General features: G+C 45.2%; 1 protein-coding gene across 15 annotated transcripts in view; it reads left to right on the plus strand.

Annotated features, from left to right (window-relative positions):
- Positions 1 to 19,456, plus strand: part of TP53BP1 (tumor protein p53 binding protein 1) — a 68,682-nt gene that overhangs the window by 27,651 nt on the left and 21,575 nt on the right. For all 15 annotated transcript variants that reach the window (XR_006284116.1, XM_037910040.2, XM_037910042.2 and 12 more), the window contains 5 exons: positions 14,601 to 14,720; positions 15,402 to 15,638; positions 16,257 to 16,314; positions 17,257 to 17,349; positions 18,841 to 19,345. Coding sequence is in view for 14 of the 15 variants with exons in the window: in XM_037910040.2 (XP_037765968.1) it covers positions 14,601 to 14,720; positions 15,402 to 15,638; positions 16,257 to 16,314; positions 17,257 to 17,349; positions 18,841 to 19,345 (1,013 nt within the window). In the remaining variant the exon portion in view is untranslated. The remainder of the gene's footprint in view (positions 1 to 14,600; positions 14,721 to 15,401; positions 15,639 to 16,256; positions 16,315 to 17,256; positions 17,350 to 18,840; positions 19,346 to 19,456) is intronic.

The following is a 19,456-nucleotide window of genomic DNA, read 5'->3' on the forward strand; positions in this document are numbered from 1 at the left end:
GACATAGCAAGTGCATTACTCAATGAGAAGGGAAAGATGGTAGCAGACAATTCAGCAATGGCCAGAGTGTTAAATGCCTGTTTTGTTTCAGTTTTCACCAAGAAGTTTTGCAATTGATTTGGACGACTAACATAGTGAACATTAACGTAAATAGGGTAGGATCTGAGGCTAAAATAAGGTCAGAACAAGTTAAGAATTATGCAGTGTTGTGCTGTGTTGGTCCCAGGATGTTACTACCTCACTCACGTTATGTCTCTGTCTTTTATTGGATCAACTTCTATTGGTGAAAGAGACAAGTTTTCAGGCTTACACAGAGTTCTTCAGGTCTGGAAAACGTACTTAGTCTTTCCCTATTGCAGGGAGTTGAAGGAGCTTTTCCCCACTGCCAGACTCTTTCTGTGTGGTGGGGGAATGCTCTAGCAGCTCCTCACTAGTGGTGCCTTTCCTTGCTGCCAGAGCCTTTCTGGGCAATGGGGAAAGGCTTCAGCAGTGGGGAGGCTGCAGGGCACTACATTGCTGAAAATAGAAGCATAGATGGGGGAGGCACTCTTTGGGCATGTAGAGGGCCATGTAGGGTACATACCCTAAGGGTTCAGACATGTCCTTACTCACCTAAGCAGTGCCTCATCTTCTACACTGCTGTTTATATCCATACTAGGGGGCATACAGTATATGTACTCTACATGCCACCATAAGGAGTGTAGTGTAGACATACCCTTAGATACGTGTGTGTCAACTCTTTAAATGCCGTTGACTGCTCATTCATATCACTGAGTACTACTTCACTTAGTGCACTGTTAGGTCATTAAACAAGAACTCTGGGTTGCTATCTCTAAATTCTGCAGGAAATTTCCCTTTTAAAAAAATTGTTTCATTTAAAATACAAGAGCAAACTTAGTAATTTCACTCATTTGAAAAGATATACAAGGGAAGTTTCGTTAGAAGGCAGTAGTGGTAATCTTGATATTTCAGTGTTAAATCAAAAATGAGGTTTTTTGGGCTCTGGAGTTGTCTTTGCAGGATGGACAGTCTGAGAGGTTGTCGCACAAAGTTGAGAGAAATGGATAGTAGTTGATTCCAAAATGGAGTAACTCTCTAATGATTCTCCCTCTTTCCCCCTGCCCCCATATTTGTGCAAATTTTACAAGATTTTGGCCATTTCAGTGCGGGTAAGAGTGCCTTCTACAAAGAGGTGTGAAATTCCAATATCTTACAGTCCCGTTTTCCACTGAATTTAGCAATACGTTTCTTCTACTGTTGAAACTGTATTCACAACAGTTTTGCCATTGTGAACTAAATACATTGTTTTTCCTATCCTATTACTGCAGTAGAGGGATGCCTCTCGCTCTGAAGTTGATCATGAAAGTGAGGAACTGGAAACATTGAGTATCAATAGATGACCGTGTGTGTTGTCTTTATGCAGCTCTGCAAAGATTGTGTTGTGCCAAGTTAACCATATCTAAACCTTCACAATGATTTTCTGGGTATATGAGCCGCTATTTGCTTTGTATGTTCATCCATTATAGCAATATGTGTATTGTTGTGATCATGGCAGGTCTTACAATGCTGCATAATTCTGAGCTAAATTAAACTGCTCAGCAGGAAGGTATGTTTGTGAATTATTTGGCAGATTCAGATAGGGCAGTCTGGGACCTGGACCAATGAAACACATAAAAATATTGGACTAGATAAATTCCATCCCCTGAGGATGAGCGGCCCCTGCAGGATTGTCCCCTAAAGCTTGTTCTAGATTGTTTGTTCAGGTGATTAGTCTTTTTAGCTCTGCTCTAAAAAAACTAGACATAAAGTAATAGATATCACTGTCAAATTTTCCTATGTTGTAGCAATGTTGGTCCCAGGATATTAGAGAGACAACGCATGTGAGGTTATAAGTTGGTCCAATAAAAGATATTACCTCTCACCTGCTTTGTGTCTTAAGACATTCAGCTTAAATTTCCCTTGCTTAACTTCAGCCCATAACTGCTTACTACTCTAAATTGTGCTACTCCCTTTTTGTTTTCAAAGACTTGTATACCTTTATAACTTCCTCTTCTCTCTCACTTCGTCCATCAGTCTTCAATTGGCCAAGATATACTAATTTATTTGAATCTTTCCTGGTCAGTCCGTTTAGCCCCTTAATTTTGTTGCTGTTCTCTAAATTACTTATCTACATCTTCCTTCCTTTTGTTGTTGTTGCCTTTTATGGCATGTTTAACTTCTTCCTGATAGCTTTTCCAACTTCTTTATATTCTTTTTGGCTCTCTCCCCTTTTCCTCAGTTTTTGTGACATGGGACACACTAACTGCTGGGAATAGGAGATCCTGGTTGGAAAGGTCAAGGAAGGGTGTGCCTACATTGTAATTAAAAACATGCCTGGCCAGTGCCAACTGACTGAGGCTAGCAGGACTCTGGCTGAGGGGCTGTTTAACTGTGTTGTGGGCTTGGGCTGCAGCCCAGGCATTAAGACCCTGCAAGGTGGTAGGGTCTCAGAGTTTGGACTGCAATCCAAGCCCAGACATCTACACCACAGTTAAATATCCCCTTAGCCCAAGCCCTGCTAGCTCAAGTCAGCTGATATGCGCCAGCCCCTGGTTTTTAATTGCAGTGTAGGCATCCCCGAAGTGGCAGATTTCCTTATGCCTGAACAGAAGTCGTTGAGATGAAGTCCAAGTGTTAGAGGGAAGTTTGGATGAAATGAGATCACTGAACATTTGTGTGTGTCTTCAATACCAGACTTTGTGAAAAACATGACCACATAATAGGATGGAACAATCCAATAAATGAGAAGAGACTTTTGGAGTTTGAAAGTATGATGAAGACCATAAGCACATTATTTAGTGAGATGGAAGAGAAACATGGAGAAGTGTGTGTGTGTGGATATTCGATTGGGGGTGGAATATGGAAATGCATAGATTCCAAGGCCAGAAGGGACTGTTGTGATCATCTAGTTTGACTACCTGGATAACACAGGCGACAGAACTTCCCCAAAATAATTCCTAGAGCAGATCTTTTAGAAAAGCATCCAGACTTGATTTTGAAAATTGTCAGTGATGGAGAATCTCCCATGACCCTTGGTAAACTGTTTCAATAGTTAATTACCTTTGTTGTTAATGTACATGTTATTTCCAGTTTGAATTTGTCTAGCTTCAACTTCCAACACTGGTTCATGTTATACCTGTCTCTGCTAGATTGAAGAGCTCATCACTAAATACCTGTTCCCAATTATAGACTGTAATCAAAGTCATCCCTTAATTTTCTCTTTGAACTCCTTGAGGCTATTTAGCTTAACAGTCACTATAAGGCATGTTTCTAATCCTTTAATCATTCTCGTGGCTCAGCTCTGAACCCTCTCAGTTTATCTACATCCTCTTGAATATTGGACACCAGAACTGGGCATAATATTCCAGCAGCAGTCACATCAGTGCCAAATGCAGAGGTAAAATAACCTCTCTACTCCTACTGAAGAGTCCCCTGTTCATGCATCCCATGATCTCATTAGTCCTTTTGGCCACACCATTGCACTGGGCATTCGGCTGATTATCTAGCATGACACCAAATCTTTTTCAGGGTCACTTTTCCACAGGATAGTGTCCCCCATCGTTTAGGTATGGCCTGTACTCTTTGTTCCTAAAGGTATACTTTCACATTTAGCTGTATTAGGGGGGAGGGATAGCTCAGTGGTTTGAGCATTGGTCTGCTAAATCCAGGGTTGTGAGTTCAGCCCTTGAGGGGGCTATTTAGGGATCTGGGGCAAAAATTGGGACTGGTCCTGCTTTGAGCAGGGGCTTGGACTAGATGACCTCTGAGGTCCCTTCCAACCCTGATATTCTATGATTAAAACACACATTGTTTGCTTGCATCCAGTTTACCGAGTGATCTGTCCTCTTCCTTATTTACCATTTCCCCCAATTTCTCTGTCTGCAAATGTTATCAGTTTTTCTATGTTTTCTTCCAGGTCATTGATATGAACATACAAATGGTCATCTAGCCAATCTAGCCAAGTATCCTGTCTTCTGACAGTGGCCAGTGCCAGATGCTTCAGAGGGAGTGAACAGAACAGGGCAGATTTATCAAGTAACCTATCCCTGTTTCCAGTCCCAGCTTGTGGCAGTCAGCAGTTTAGAGAATCTCTGAGGGTCAAGGATGCAACCCCATCATCTTGGTTAATAGCTATTGATGGACTTCTATCTTCCCATTAACTTCTCTAATTCTTTTTTGAACCCAGTTATATTTTTGGCCTTCACAACATTCCCTGGCAATGAGTTCCACAGGTTGACTGTGCATTGTGTGAAGAAGTACTTCCTTAAGTTTGTTTTAAACTGGCTGCCTGTTAATTGCATTGGATGACCCTGATTCTTGTGTTATATGATAAAATCTTAAATAGTATAGGACCAAGAACTGATCCTTATGTGACCTCTCTAGAAACACACCCGTTTGATTCCCAGTTTGCAATTACATTTTGAGACCTACCAGTTAGCCATCTTTTAATCTGTTTAAGGGGATAGAAGTGGATAAGGGGGAGCAGTAGATATGATATATCTGGATTTTAGTAAGGCTTTTGATGCAGGTTTCAGAGTAGCAGCCGTGTTAGTCTGTATCCGTAAAAAGCAAAGGAGTACTTGTGGCACCTTAGAGACTAACAAATTTATTAGAGCATAAGCTTTCGTGAGCTACAGCTCACTTCATTGGATGCATCCGATGAAGTGAGCTGTAGCTCACGAAAGCTTATGCTCTAATAAATTTGTTAGTCTCTAAGGTGCCACAAGTACTCCTTTGCTTTTGATGCGGTCTCATATGGCATTCTTATGAGCAAATTAGGGAAATATGGTTTAGATAAAATTACCATAAGGTGGGTGCACAACTGGTTGGAAGACCATACTAAGAGTAGTTGTCAATGGTTTACTGTCAGACTGGGACTACCTATGAAATGGTTCAGTTCTGGTCTGGTACTAGTCAATATTTTTGTTAATATTCCCTCCATGGCTGATGGAGCAGAGAGTATGCTTATAAAATTTGCAGATGTCAAAATGGGAGGGAGTTGCAAACGCATCAGAGGAAAGAATTAAAATTCAAAGTGACCTTGATTAAATTGGAGAATTGGTCCGCAATCAGATGAAATTCAATAAAGACAAGTTCAAAGTATTGCACTTAAGAATGAAAAATCAAATGCATAAATAAAAAATTGGGAATATCTGGCTAGACAGCAGTCCTGCAGGATTGTAAAAAAGGCAAATATCATTCTGGGGTGTATTAACAAGAGTATTGTATGTAAGAAGTGAGAGGGAATTGTTTCACTCTGTTTGGCACTGGTGAGGCCTCAGCTGGAGTAATGTATCCAGTTTTGGGCACCATACTTTAGGAAAGATGTGAACAAACTGGAGAGAGTCCAGAGGAGAGCAGCAAAAATAAGGTATAGAAAACCTAGCCTGTGAGGAAAAGTTCAAAGAACTTGTCCTATTTAGTTTAAAGAAGAGATGGCTGAGGAGGGAATGTGATAAGTTTTCAAATATGTAAAAGGTTGTTATAAAGAGGATTGTGATTGTTCACCATGTCCACTGAAGGTAGGACAAGAAATACTTAGCCTAGTTTTCAACAAGGGAGATTAAGGTTAGATAGTAGGAAAAACTTTAAGTATAAGGATAGTTAAGCAGCAGAATAAGTTACTTAGGTAGGTTGACTTGTTTAGCCTAACCAAAAGAAGGCTACGGGGAAATATGATTGCTCTCTGTATATACATCAGAAGGATAAATACCAGGGAGGGAGAGGAGTTATTTAAGTTAAGAGCCAATGTGGACACAAGAACAAATGGCTATAAACTGATCATAAACAAGTTTAAGCTCGAAATTAGATGAAAGTTTCTAACCATCAGAAGAGGGAAGTTCTGGAACAACCTTCCAAAGGGAGCAGTGGGGGCAAAAAACTTAACTGGCTTTAAGACTGAGCTTGATAAGTTTTTATGGAGGGGATGGGGCTTCTTATGATGGCATGTGGCACATCGGCAACTGTCAGTAGCAAAAAATTCCCAACGTCTGGAGATGGGACACTGGATGGGGAGGGCTCTGAGTTATTACAGAGAATTCTTTCCCAGGTATCTGCCTGGTAGACCTTGAGCATGTGGGCAAGATCCAATTAATTGCCATATTTGGGCTTGGGAAGGAATTTTCCCCCACATGGGATTGGCTGAGACCCTGGGGGTTTTTCGCCTTCTCTGCAGCACAGGGCATGGGTCACTTGCAGGTTTAAACTAGTGTAAATGGTGAATTCTCTGTAACTTGGAGTCCTTAAACCATGATTTGAGGACTTTAGTAACTCAGCCAGAGGTTAGGGGTCTGTTACAGGAGTGGGTGGGTGAGGTTTTGTGGCCTGCAATGTGCAGGAGGTCAGACTCGATGGTCCCTTCTGACCTTAATGTCTATGAGTTGTGGAATCCCCATCATTGGAAGCTTTTAAAAACAGGTTAGAGAAAAACATTTGTCAGGGATGCTTTACGTGAACTTAAAACTGGCTTAGCATATAGTCATGGACTAAGTGAGCTCTCGAGGTCCCTTCCACCCCTAAATTTTTGTGATTCCATCTTCGGTTGTGCTCTGCCTCAGTAGGGAATTCTGCTAGCACAGGAAAGCAGCAGTTCCTTTACTAGACTGGATCTAGATATCTGATAGTAGGACAGGATTGATTGAAAACAAAATAACGCTTTGAAAGCAGTTCAAGGTTTGGGTGAGAAAGTAGAGGTTCTTGGGGCCAAGGAGACTTAGTGGCCTCTAAATATCCAGGAATAATTTCCTATGTTGTTGTAGTAGTAATTTTATTCAGAGCTGACAGTGTGCTCAGTGCTGTATAAAGATTCCTGTTCATTGGGGAGTCTGGTCTCTTACTTTGGATTAACAGGACGCTCCTTCTGCCCTTCTTCAGTTGTTTTTATTGCTTTGTGTAATGTACCAGATATTATGTTGTCTTAACATGTATCACTTCCTGTACTGGATGGAATCGGACCCAGTCAAGGGTTTTTGTGTTGTCCCCTATTGGCTGAACATTGCAAAAGAGGTAGTAGCCTTAATACTAGTAAGATACTGGATCAGAAATTCTTTGTAATTGCGCATGATTGTGCATGTCCATTTCATTTCAGGTGCACCAGTGTCAGAGAATTTCCCCTTAGTAGTACTTGTCAAGGCAGTGCATGTGTCATCTGCTGTCTCGTACTGCTGCGTGATGGTTTCTTCGTGCTCCCTGTGGTCAGTAGTCAAAGTGCGTTAGCTTGCTTCTACAAGCATTTTTTCTCAAGGAAATTGTTCTTGTGTATATAATTGGTACGTGATTTTAGTAGTTGGATAGTATAGTTGGTGTAGATTTAACGTAGTTTAGTAGATCTTGCAGAGTCCCACTTGTTCTGGATCCTGATGCCCAGTACCTGGGGATGCCTCAGTTTCTGGGCTTTAAACCTTGCACTGGTTGCAGAAAATCTATGCCAGTGAGTGAACCTCATTCTTAGTGTCTAAAGTGCCTTGGCAAGGGTCATCTGAGACAAGTGCTAGATCTGCAGGGACTTCATGCTCCAAACTAGAAAAGATAGGAAGGTGAGGCTTTGTCACCTTCTCATGAAGGCTGTCATGTGTCCACCTTTGGAGGCTTTCTGCTCAGGGTGAGGACTGATTGCTCAGTAAGAAGTAGTCCTTTGAATGTTTGAGTCTCAGCACCACTCTCCTCTCCTGGTGCCAAGGAAGAATCATTGGCAGGATGCTTAGAAGGACTCATCTTCCAAAAGATCAAGGTTTCCAACACCATCAACCAGCAAAGAAGCTGAGAAACTGGTCCTCAGAGAGGAGACACAGCACCTCAGGTAGGGTGGTTGACTCCAGCTGTTGCTGGAGCACTGTCTCACTTTGTGGTGCCAACCCCTTCAATGGAATAGCAGCCGTATCAAGGGAACCTCTGGAGGCATATGCAGCTGCTTGGAATCTCCTGTGCCTCTCGGTACTGGCCCCTCCAGTGGTTCAGGAGACATCTTGTCTGGTGCTGATAAACTCTTAGACTGACTTATCTTCCAGAAAAGATCAACTATCAGTACCATGATTGGCTTTGCTCCCTCCTGCACCTCTTTGCCTGGTGCTGCCAAGAGACAAGCCTAGTATGCTTTCCTCAGTACTGTCATGTGTATCAGCCTCTGGATAGGAAGTGTCATTCTCCATCCCAGGATTTTTGCCCTTGGTTTCCAGCAGGAGTTCCTCATTGGTTAAGGAACGTGGATCCTTGCTATGGAAGAGGTTGGTGCCCAGTGCTCTCCCAATGGCCATATTGGAACTCATTGGGGTTTCCTCCCACCATCAGATCCTCCCCTCACCCTACTCCTAATGCCAGGATAGTGCGTGCTATGAGACATGCAGAGTCACTGCTGGTACCAAACTGGGTACTGAGCACATGTAAACTGCCCCAGTGGAACCTCCATTGGAGAAGTTACTGGCGGCTCCACCTTAACCTGCTTTGGCTTCCTCCTCATCCTCCCCAATGAGGCGGTAGTGTCCAGGGGCCTTACCTCTTCAGGATAATTACAAGGCGTATCAGGACCTGTTGAAGAGGGTGGCCTCCTCTCCAGACATACAAGTGGAGCTGGTTCAGGAGAGCTCACATCATGTGGTGGATATTTTGGTTTCAACAGGGCCCTCCTACATTGCTGTCCCCATAAACAAGGCCATTCCAGGAGTGCTTTGTGGCAAACACCATCTTCTCTATCAACAGTGGTCAAAAGGATTGAACAGAGGTACCTTGGCTCCTGACTGGGGTATGACCACTTTTACACACGCCCCACCACTACCAGAGTCCTTGGTGGTTTGGCAGTGAATGAGAAGGAGCATGACTGGCAGCCTGCTTCTAACCCAAAGTTGAGAGGCAAAGAAACTCATCTACAGCAGTGGATTCCATATCCTGAACCAGCAAGCCGTGCTGGGAAGATAAGATTTCTCCCTCTGGTACAATGTTCTCAAAATGGCAGACAGGTTATCAGAATGCCAGAAAAGAGTTTCAGGCAGTAGTGGATGAGGGAAAGCTGGTGGCTAGGACGTCTGCCTCATCCAAAGCAGCCTGGAGAGAGAGAGAGAGAGACTGCAACTGTGGCCATGGCATCTGCTGTCACAATATGTAAGTGTTCATGGGTCTAGTCATCAGGTCTTCCTGGATAATCTGTTGGACCAGCTGTGGATCTCTCCTTTGAGGGTCTAGCCCTTTTTCCCCTGGGAGACTGATGATAAACTCTACAGTCTCAAGGGGTACTTTGAAGTCTTTGGAGATTTATGCTCCACTCCCTAAAAAGAAGCAATTCCATCCTCAGTCATTTTACGGTTACCAACTCTTTTTGCCTACGTAACCTGACCAGTCTTGGTGGGACTGGAAGAGTCATAGGAAGTGACACCCCCCCACCCCCTCATTTTTCATCTGCTTTGAGAGTCATCCAGACAGCGTGAGAATGCCATGCAGTCTGTTTGACTGCCGTGTTTGAGGACAGCTTACCAGTTTACCTTATATCCTAGCCCTGTTTTTTCTAACAAGTTATCCCACTTCCTAAGTGTTTGGACCCATACTACCACAGGTGGGTGGGGGTGGGGTGGGAGGGGTGGTTCTCCACATATACCTATTTGCAGCTCATCACAACAGAAAGTGTCACTAATTTTGTTCAAGATCAGGCCACGGTCCCGGGTCCCTGATGGATGCTTTCCTGCTACCTGGAAAGACAAACTTATGTATACTTACCCTCCAGTTCCATTCATTCCCAGAGTAGTGTTAAAGAACATGCTCTCATGTTCCTCAGCACTGGCATGGCCTTGTCAGTATTGGTTTTCCACTCTGCTGAGCCTTGCAACCAGCGCTCCATTAACATTAACACCAGAGCCACACTGGATCTCACATGACCATGATAGTCTCCTTCATCCCAGCCTAGTTGCCCTTAATGTTACAGCCTGCATGTTCCATGATTAATGCCTCAGGTGCTCAAGGGATATGCAGAATTTACTCACGAATAGCAGTAAACCTTTTAGGTACATTTACTTGCTAAGTGAAAATGGTTGTTCTTGTGATCTCAGCAAAAAAAGTGGTTCTCCTGTCTGGGCACCGATACAGCATGTTCTGGACTATGTGTTATACATGGTCTTTCCATCAGGGTTCACCTGGCAGCTATCTCCGCTTTCCGCCCTGCACTTGATGATCACTCACTTTTCTCCAATCCCCCATCACCCAGGTTTTTGAAGGATCTGTTCAGGTTATATCCCCAAGTAGAGAGTCCTATTCCTCCTCAAGACTTAAATCTTAACTATGATACGGGGTCCACCCTTTGAACCGCTGGCCACCTGTTGCTTCATCTTTCAATGGAGGCAGCCTTTTTGGTGGCAGTTACCTCTATGAGGTGATCAGGAGAATTGAGAGCCCTAGTATCTGACCAGCCATATACAGTGTTTTGGATGAGGGCGTAAGTACCTTGTCCTCACAAGATTTCTCATCACAGTGGTTTCTCATGTCTCCATCAATCAGTAGTATACTTACCAACTTCCTTTCCTAAGCCTCTGACTCATAAGGATGAGGAGAGACTTAACACTCAGGATGTCAGGAGAGTGTTAGCTTTTTACTTGGACAGGACTAAATCGTTTAGGTCATCCTCACAACAGTTCGTGATAGTCACGGATAGGATCCAGTCTCCTCTCAAAGAATCTCGTTATAGATTTCCTCCTGCATATGTTTGTTACAGTGTTGCCATTGTAACTACACTAGCAGTGCCCTCAATGAGATCACAAGCATCTTCTGTAGCATTTCTAGCTCAAATACCTATACAGGACTTTTTTAGAGCTGCAACTTGGTCATATTCTTTTGCATCTCACTGTGCCATCTCTCAACAGGCTAGAGACCATGCCAAATTTGGACGTGTCCTTCAATCATTATTTAGGTAGATTCCAATCCCACCTCCAGGTTGAACTGCTTTTAAATCCCCTGAAGTGGAATGGACGTGTGCAATCAATTGTAGAAAAACGGTTACTAACTTGTCCTATAACTGTTGTTCTTTGAGATGTGCTATGCATGCCCATTCCACGACCCACCCTCCTTCCTCTCTATACTGGAGTCTGTCTGGTAAGAGGAAACTAAGCAGGGTCGGGGAAAGCTCTGCCCTTTATACCATTGGGCAGCACTATGAGGAAGCGAAGGGCTGTGCATTGCTCTGATGGGTAGTGAAACAGCAGAGGTGGGCAAACTACGGCCCGCGGGCCACATCTGGCTCGCGGGCCCGTCCTGCCCAGCCCCTGAGCTCCAGCCGGGGAGGCTAGCCGTCGGCCCCTCCCCCGCAGCCTGAGCGCGCCGCACTGCACCGCCAGCTCTCTGGCCCTCCGCTCTTGCTGGGCAGTGCGGTGGCGTGGTTGGTTCCGGCATGGTAAGGGGACAGGGAGCGGGGGGTGGGGTTGGATTGGTTGGGGGTTCCGGAAGGGCAGTCCGGGAGCAGGGGGGGTTGAATGGGTTGGGGGTTCTGGGGGGGGGGCTGTCGGGGGTGTGGATAGGGATTGGGGCAGTCGGGACAGGGAGAAGGGAGGGGTGGATGGGGGGCAGTTAGCGGCAGGGGTCCCAGGAGCCAAGGAGCAGGGGGGTTGGATGGGTCAGGGATTCTGAAGAGGGCAATCAGGGTGAGAAGTGGGGGGAGGGGGCAGATAGGGGCCAGGCTGTTTGGGGAGGCACAGCCTTCCCTACCCGGCCCTCCATATAGTTTTGCAATCCTGATGTGGCCCGCAGGCCAAAAAGTTTGCCCACCCCTGTGCTAAAAGAAAAATCTGATCTGACACACTGGGTGTGCACACCTTGAGTGGAATGGACTGGACATGTGCAACACATCTTGGAGAATAACATTACAGAACAGGTTAGGAACCATTTTTTCCCAGCTGTTGTCCCCAGTGTGGTTAAGCAGTCATTGTGATTGCCAGGTAATTTGTGGCTGATTTTGTTTTTACTCTGCTACTATTGAATTAGGCCTTGTCTACGCTACAGAGTTTTGTCAACGCAAATTACACCAACATACAGCCACTGCTGTAATTAAACTGCTGTTGCATCTCCACACTATGCATCTTGTGTCAGTGGAACACATCCACAATAGCAGCTCTTGCATCGACACGGAGCAGTGCACTGTGGATAGTTATCCCACTGTGCAGCTGGTCACAGGGTGCTTTGGGAGGGGTTGCAATGCCTTATGGGGGCAGGTACAGCATCACATGACGGTTGCTCAATCCCATCATTCCATGGCTATCCTACTAGGTTGCCAGCCGCTTTTCAACTGCCCTGGTAACCTGCGAGCCAGCCATCTCTGTCAGAGAGCCTGGATCCTGCACTGTGTTCAATATTGTGCTGTGTGTTATGAACACCAGGCTATAAGGGGAGCCCAGGGGTGGGCTGTTTGGCTGGGGGATGCCTTCAAGGAGCATATTAACACTGAGCCACAGTAACGTGTGTTGTTGTGTGTGCTGAGACTGGCATCGTTTGTTTGCACCATGCTAGGAACCATGTAATGATTGTTGTGTGTGCCTGAAAAGTAACACATTGTAAATCAGTTTTTAAAGTAGCACTTGGTAATATGATCAGCTGACATTGCTGAATACTAACACACTTCTGTGGGCTTCCTGTGTGTGTGTGTGAGAGAGAGACAGTGTGTGTGTTTGGGGAGAGTGGGGCATGCTGTCTCTCTAAGTTCAGACAGCAGGCAGAAGCAACCAATCCTGAGCCAGAAACTGGTGCACAGACAGCTGGTGTCCACCTGTCTTCCCAACCCTGACATCAGTCCCCACCTCCCTCCCTGGCTCTGCACAGCGCATCAGGAGTCTCTTCCCCCGCCTCCCTCCTGCCTGCAGCAATCTGTCCTGCCTCCCTGCAACTGTGGTCCTAGTGCCAGGGAAAGCAGGATTCCATGTTAATGTTTTGATTCCATGATTCCTTCAGAGTTCTCCCACAGCCCCAGGAGATCCACCCTCTCCCCTGTAGTCCAGGCAGGAGTGCATTTGCTGCTGGGAGCCAGCATGCTCAGCTGGGCAGTAGCTATGTGAACTTTCCAGGCTGAGCAGTTTCAAAACTTTCTGGGGCTTTGAAAGGGGAGGGCCACGTGCTTGTGTAGCTGGGCGCAGGGCAGCGGAGTTCAAAACAGTGAGCAGAGCAGTCACAGTGGGCATTGTGGGATACCTCCTGGAGGCCAGTTACAGCAGTGTAACGAACAGTGTCTGCACTGATGCTTTGTCAATCTAACTTGGTTTTATTTTGTCGGCAAAGCAGGAGAGTTTTGTCAGCAGGAGCATTGTAGTGTGTATATCTCCACTGTTTTGTCAACAAAAGCTGCCTTTTGCTGACAAAACTGTCGTGTAGACAAGGCCTTAACCATCCTTAATTCTTAAAGCATTGTAACAACTTTTTTTATAGTTATTGAATATAAAAGTCAAATATGAAGAACTCTTAGTAATGAAACAATTTTCTTGAATTTCTTATGCTCCATTAGCCTTGCTGCACTCAGTTGTGTATTCTCCAAGATAATTCAGTTTGCAAGAAGGTTTCAATAGCTTTTCTGAATCTAAATGTGACTTAAACATTATTTAAAAAAAAAACTAAACTTTTATTTGAGAAAAGAGACTTACCTTTCAGGGGATTATCTTGTCATTCCACTCATGAAAGCCATGTCATAAGGGCTCCATTTGTTCTGCGACACAGTGAGATCAGATTCTATGGTAGCAACCCCTTATGCTGTGACAGCCTTAAATTATTCAATTGCCACCAAATAGGTATAGTTTCTGGTACTTCCCCATCCCTAGCAAGCTATGTCTCGTAGTTGAAAATTCTAAATAATATAAAATTAGTTGGTAGTCATTTTTCAACAATGTTTTTTTCTCAGTTTATTTCATTCAGGTTTCTTTATCCAGGGAAACTTTTGTGGCTGTGCTCTCTAACTCTTTTAAATGTCAAGCTGTCACTTCTCAGAAATGTGTTTAGACCTGTATAGAGGGCAGCCAGCTGTTGTGTAAGTTTAAGATTTGTAAAGCTTTCTGCACTTGTTCAAAATAGTGCTTTATCTTCAGAGTATTATTTCAAGCTTCTCCTTCCCTCCCACACAGCTCTTCTAATGCACTTCAGTCCTAACCTGCATTCCTACCCTCTCTTCTTCCACCCTTTTTTCTGTTACAGTGCTGTTACATACCTTGAACACAACACTCCTTTCTACACATTACAAAACCACTACCCACATTTGCATAATTAATCTCTCCTTTTGTTAGAGTGTGGAGGAAGGTTTATGAAGCTATGGTTGTGGCCAAGTCTCCCACTGGGGAATTCTTTCTGGGATGACAGATTTGTAGGGTAGAAAGACATGAGCTGTGAAGACCTTAGATTCAGAAAAGCTATTCAGTGGAGTGGTCGGTTTGAGATCAGTAACTTACTTATTGGAGAGCACTCACCGAATCTATTCTCCAAACACCGCACTGGGGTGTCCCAGTTCGCTGCAGAAGCAGGATGAACTCGTCCCCATCCCTAGTGAGCTCCAGTGCTCGCCACGTATATTCAGATACAGACCTCTCCTGCAGATCACTAATTCTGCGTCTCTCTTTAAGGAACCCTGTTTCATTTCACTTTGCCAAAGGAAGGTGATGTCATTCAGCCCTTGACTAGTGTGACCCCATCTCTTATTGGGCAGCTTAAAATGGGACCCAGAAGACACAGCACTCCTATCGGTGAGTTTGAATAGAATGGCCTCGATTTGAAATGGAAGCAGACTTGAGTCTTGATACAGGACTTGATTAAAGCCTTAAACCTAATTTAGGAGCTGGCATTGGCTGGCCCTGTGCTGTGAGCAGGGCATGTTCACCTGTCACAGTTTCCCATTGGTACTCTGACCCTGGTCACTCACTCATTCAACCAAACATTTCCCCCTTTATATGTAGTCTCAACTGTACCACAGGTGGGTGTGCCTATCTTGTGTCTTCTTGCCATGAATTCTATATGCATGGTGCTGTCAGTCATAGGCTCCTGACAACAGGACTCAAAAGGCCCTCCTAGTCCAAATCCTTGCCTTTTACTAAGGCAAGATCATTTCCTGTATATACCATTTTTTGCCTTATCAGGCAGCATCCCTTGTGATGTCCAACTTAGCAGTTGACTTCTATAGTGGTGTCTATAGTGGACGATGGAACTAGTTGGCCTTTGGCTAAGGCTGTTGTCACTACTACAGAACTGAATCCCTGAGACATTCTTAAGGGCAGCCTGATAGGAATGTCCACTGCTATGCTATTTGCCACTGAAGCATATAATTGCACCACTCCTAGGCACCCACAGGGAGCTGAACCCAATGCAGCAAACACTACACTGGCCATTTTCACTTTGTATTTTGTGCCTTCTTTCCTTTCTCATTTTAGTGGATGGCAGCTGCCCAGATAGAACCATAATAACCAGCGATGTCACAGCAGAGGGCAGTATTGGGACCAATGATGTCACTGTGGAGAGCGCTATGGCATCAGCAGATGTGTTGGAAGAGTGTGAAAAGGGGGATTCTGATGCAGCTCCTGAGGCTGATGGAAAACTGTGTCTTCGAATGAACCTTGCTACCCCTGTGAGCGAGGAGAGTGAGGGGAGTCTGCCCTTCAGTCTGGAAAGTAAGGGAATGGAAAACTGGGGAATATGTAGGTGCTGACTGTCTCCTCACCCTGGGATACCCCACCCAGTGCCAGTCACTTGACAAGGGTTTGGAATCAGATTCGTTTGGAGAGCTGCTGGCCTCCTCTCACAGGAATCCTTTTTTTAGTTCCATTGCACAGTAATGTCTAAGAAAATAGTGTGTCCTGCAGCTGAGAGGGGTATAGAGACCCACTTAGGTGGGGGAGGGGAGCTCATGTCCCATTGGCATTGCAGTGAAGCAGAGGCACTTCCAGGTGGGGGGAGACGTTCCTACGGCAGGAAGCTAGGTTTGTGTGTTTCAACAGAGTTGGGGGGCAGTTAGGAGATGTGATCCCAGTCGGTTCTCTTGAGAAAAGTGTAACTTCAGTATCTGAATGCTGCTCTTCTGCTCAATCTATGTAATATGCTCGAGTATTCATACAGGCTGAGGGTTGCAGTGGGAAGCTGAAATGGCTGGTTGAGGGGGGATGGGATGGTTTCATAGCTATCTTCTCTTCTGTTGCTCAACCCCTCTAGCTGCAGAGCTCATGGGGGCAGGAAGGCTGTTCAGGTGTGATGCTAACAGGATTCTTTCTCCCCTCCCCCATCTCTTTCAGAGCCTGCAGCCAGTGAAAGGAAAAATGGATCCTCTGCTGTTGCTGGAGCTGTTGCCAGGTAACTACTGCTTGTTGCCAAGCAGAGTGGTTGAACGCACAGTTCTTGGTAATGAGAGAAATGATCATCTCCTAACGGCAGGAAAAATAAAAATGAGACCCAGCAGCATGGAGCTGGCTCAGCCACTGCTTTTGACTTAACCCCTTGCCACCTGCAGTGATGCTTCTGGTGCAAGGCACTTGCCTTGGTTCAGGTGCCCCCACCTGCCATTTTATTCTGGCCTGGGGGCTTCCTGCTAACTTCCTGCCTTTCTTGGCCCCATGGGGCCCTGGCAAGAGTGGAGGGGCTAAAATGGTGGCCCACCAGGATTTGGTTGTGAAAGATTCAGATTGTTTGGGGGGCGGAATCCTGAAATAAGTGCTATTAAGAGACCTTTGCCACAGAATTGCCTGCTGTGTGTGAGCGTTGCCATCACTCATTTTTCTGAGAGTGGGGAAGCTTTCTAGTTGTGCGGTGAGTTTGACCTTTCAAGTGTGTTGCGAGCTTGTCATCTCAGGTGTTTTTTTGCTGTGTCATGAAAGCTATTATCAGCTCTCACTGGGAAGAGGAGGGTATTAAAATGTAAGGTGCAAATGATCTAATATCGCCACCTTGTGGCAGCGAGGGAGTACTGGACCATGATACTGTACTTTCTCGAAAGCTAGTGTAATGCTGACATCATGCTTATTGCACTCTCTCAAGCTACTGAGTTTCTCCTGGCTGGCAAGAGGGGGCCCGAGATAAAGGAAGTAGGCAACAACTTCTTACAATTGTGAGTTGTCTCTTGACCCTGGAGAGCTCTGACCAACTCCAGCTGCTTTGCTGATTTATGGCACAACAAATTAATCAGCCTAAAGGCCAGTGTTTTGTTGGTTCTAGTGATTTTAGACATTTCTCCTTTCCAATGACAGTACTTTCCTAGTTCCTGTGATTGTGACCTGTTTCTTTAATCTCTACAACTAGCTCACAGAAGACACTGTCTGTGTTTAGTCGTGTCTGTGAAGTACGACGAGAGGATGAGGCCAGAGGTCACGATCTTCCTGCTTCTCCATTTAGGTATAGAGCTTTGCGTTTTATTCTTGTTTGGCCCTGTAGTGAGGTCCCATGTCCCTTTAGGAGCCCTGTGCTGTGTCACTGATTCTGGGGTGACCTCTAGAGAAAGATGGGGGGGGCACTGTGTGCATGTACTCAGTAATATGACTGGTAAGTGTGGGTCATGCAGTAACCAAGCTGTGCTCTCTAGCTTTGAAGTTTGATGTGAGGATTCCTGCTGGGTGAGATGCCCAGAGCCGAAGACAGTGTTGTAGGTGGGGTCATTCAGAAGCCATCCGTACAAGGGCTATTGCCTTCCTGCCCTTTGCTTATCCTTGCAAAAATCGCATGATCTTATTTGCTACCATATCAGCTATTGTTTCTTGTTTTTTCCAAGTAATTTTTTTCGTCACACATGCAGCTGGCTATCGCCAAATTAAAATGAAAGGGTTATAGAGGTGCTTACTGGTAGCTGTTAGATGACAATGCAGTATAACTGTGTAAGCCACTAGCACCCAGAAGATTTTCACTCCTGCACCTTGCTTAACATCTGTTGATTGGGGAGTGAGGTTACAGGGGTATGGGCTCTCACATACAGCAGATTAACATACATTGTGTACAGTATTATTAATCATGTTTGTTATGGCAGTGCCTATGGACTTACCAAGATTGAAGCCCCATAGTACTAGACACTATACAAACACAGAGCAGTAGGTAGTCCCTGCCCTGAGAAGATTAGTCTATCTAGAAAAGACAGGCAAAAGGATGAGATACTAGCAAATGCCATGTTTGGTTCACTACCTTTTTTTTTTTTTTTTTTTGGTGGGGGTAGAATGGGGTTTAGCCAAATGGCAATACAAGGAAAGGGAGTGGGGTGACAGGGATAGAGCAGGAGAAAAGAGGGAGAGAAGGAATGCATGAGGGGTATGTGTGAAGTGAGGCTGAGGTGAAGAGACTGAGAATCAGTGTGGGAGTAGGTTGGGGCAAATGGCCAGTCAGCAAAAGGTAGATAAAGTCTAGTCAAAACTTGAGAAAATATTAGTGTTTGCTCCTCTACATCATCTCCCAGTTACTTTTCTCATTGTCCTTAGCCACTGTAACACCAAAGGAATGGTACAGTAAAGTGTGATGGTTCCTGAAGATAGGATAACTACCAGTGGGGCTGTGTCTAGCTGGTATCGGATACCTGGAGCAAAACACACTTCAGTTAATGCTTTAGTTTGTGCTAAGTGTCATCTTTGCCACGGGTTCGGTAACTTTGGAGGTGCTGACATTTCAAAGGAATATTGGCACTTAGAGGAACACTGCTGTGTTTAGCTACAGGAAGGTTGTAGTAGAACCACCAGTTAATCTGTTCCCAATGCATAAAACTAAGTGATTCTTATGCACTTCCGACAGATTATTAAATGAACATCACATAAAAAGCCACGGGGAGTCCTGCTTGCGTGTGGTGGGTGCTTGGGCACCCATTGCTTTGAACATCTTAATATTGATCTGCATGTGATTGGTTTGCAGGGGGAACCTGTTCAGTTTCCCAAGCACACAGGAGGAGGAGGAACTGCATGATGATCCTGAAGCTTGGCAACAGTGTCAGAAGCACACCCCTTGTGGGGAAATTAAAGTTTCTCAGCCCACAGAGCAGGACTCCGGACATCCGCCATCCCATGCAAAAGAGGGAGAGGCTATGGAAGTTGATATTGAAAGAGATCTGGAAAAGGAAGGGAAGAGCACACAGGAGAAGCTGAGTAAGGCTCTGGCAGCCCAAGAGAGGGATAAAGGCCAGCAGATGTGGGCTGGCACCAGTAACAAAGAGGTCCAAACTACAGGAGGTTCTCTTTTGGCCTCAGCAGCTGTGTCAGCAGCAACACAGACAGTGACGGGAGTGAGCAGCCAGATAGAAGTGGGAACAAGCATGGCTGGGCAAAGGCCTGGCCAACAGGATGCCAAGGTCCAAACTGAGGAGAGTGGGGAGAAGCTTGTGAATGCCCCTGGAGATGACACTGAGTCTCTGCACAGCCAGGTGAGAATGAGCAAGAGCTCAGGTCGCTTTTATGTAGTTTCAAGCCCCTGGGTTCTGAAACTGAAGACTTTACTGCATTAGATATGGAAATAATACTCCAGTCAGTACAGT

This window comes from Chelonia mydas, chromosome 10 (genome assembly GCF_015237465.2).
Source record: "Chelonia mydas isolate rCheMyd1 chromosome 10, rCheMyd1.pri.v2, whole genome shotgun sequence".
Classification (NCBI taxonomy): Eukaryota; Metazoa; Chordata; order Testudines; family Cheloniidae; genus Chelonia; species Chelonia mydas.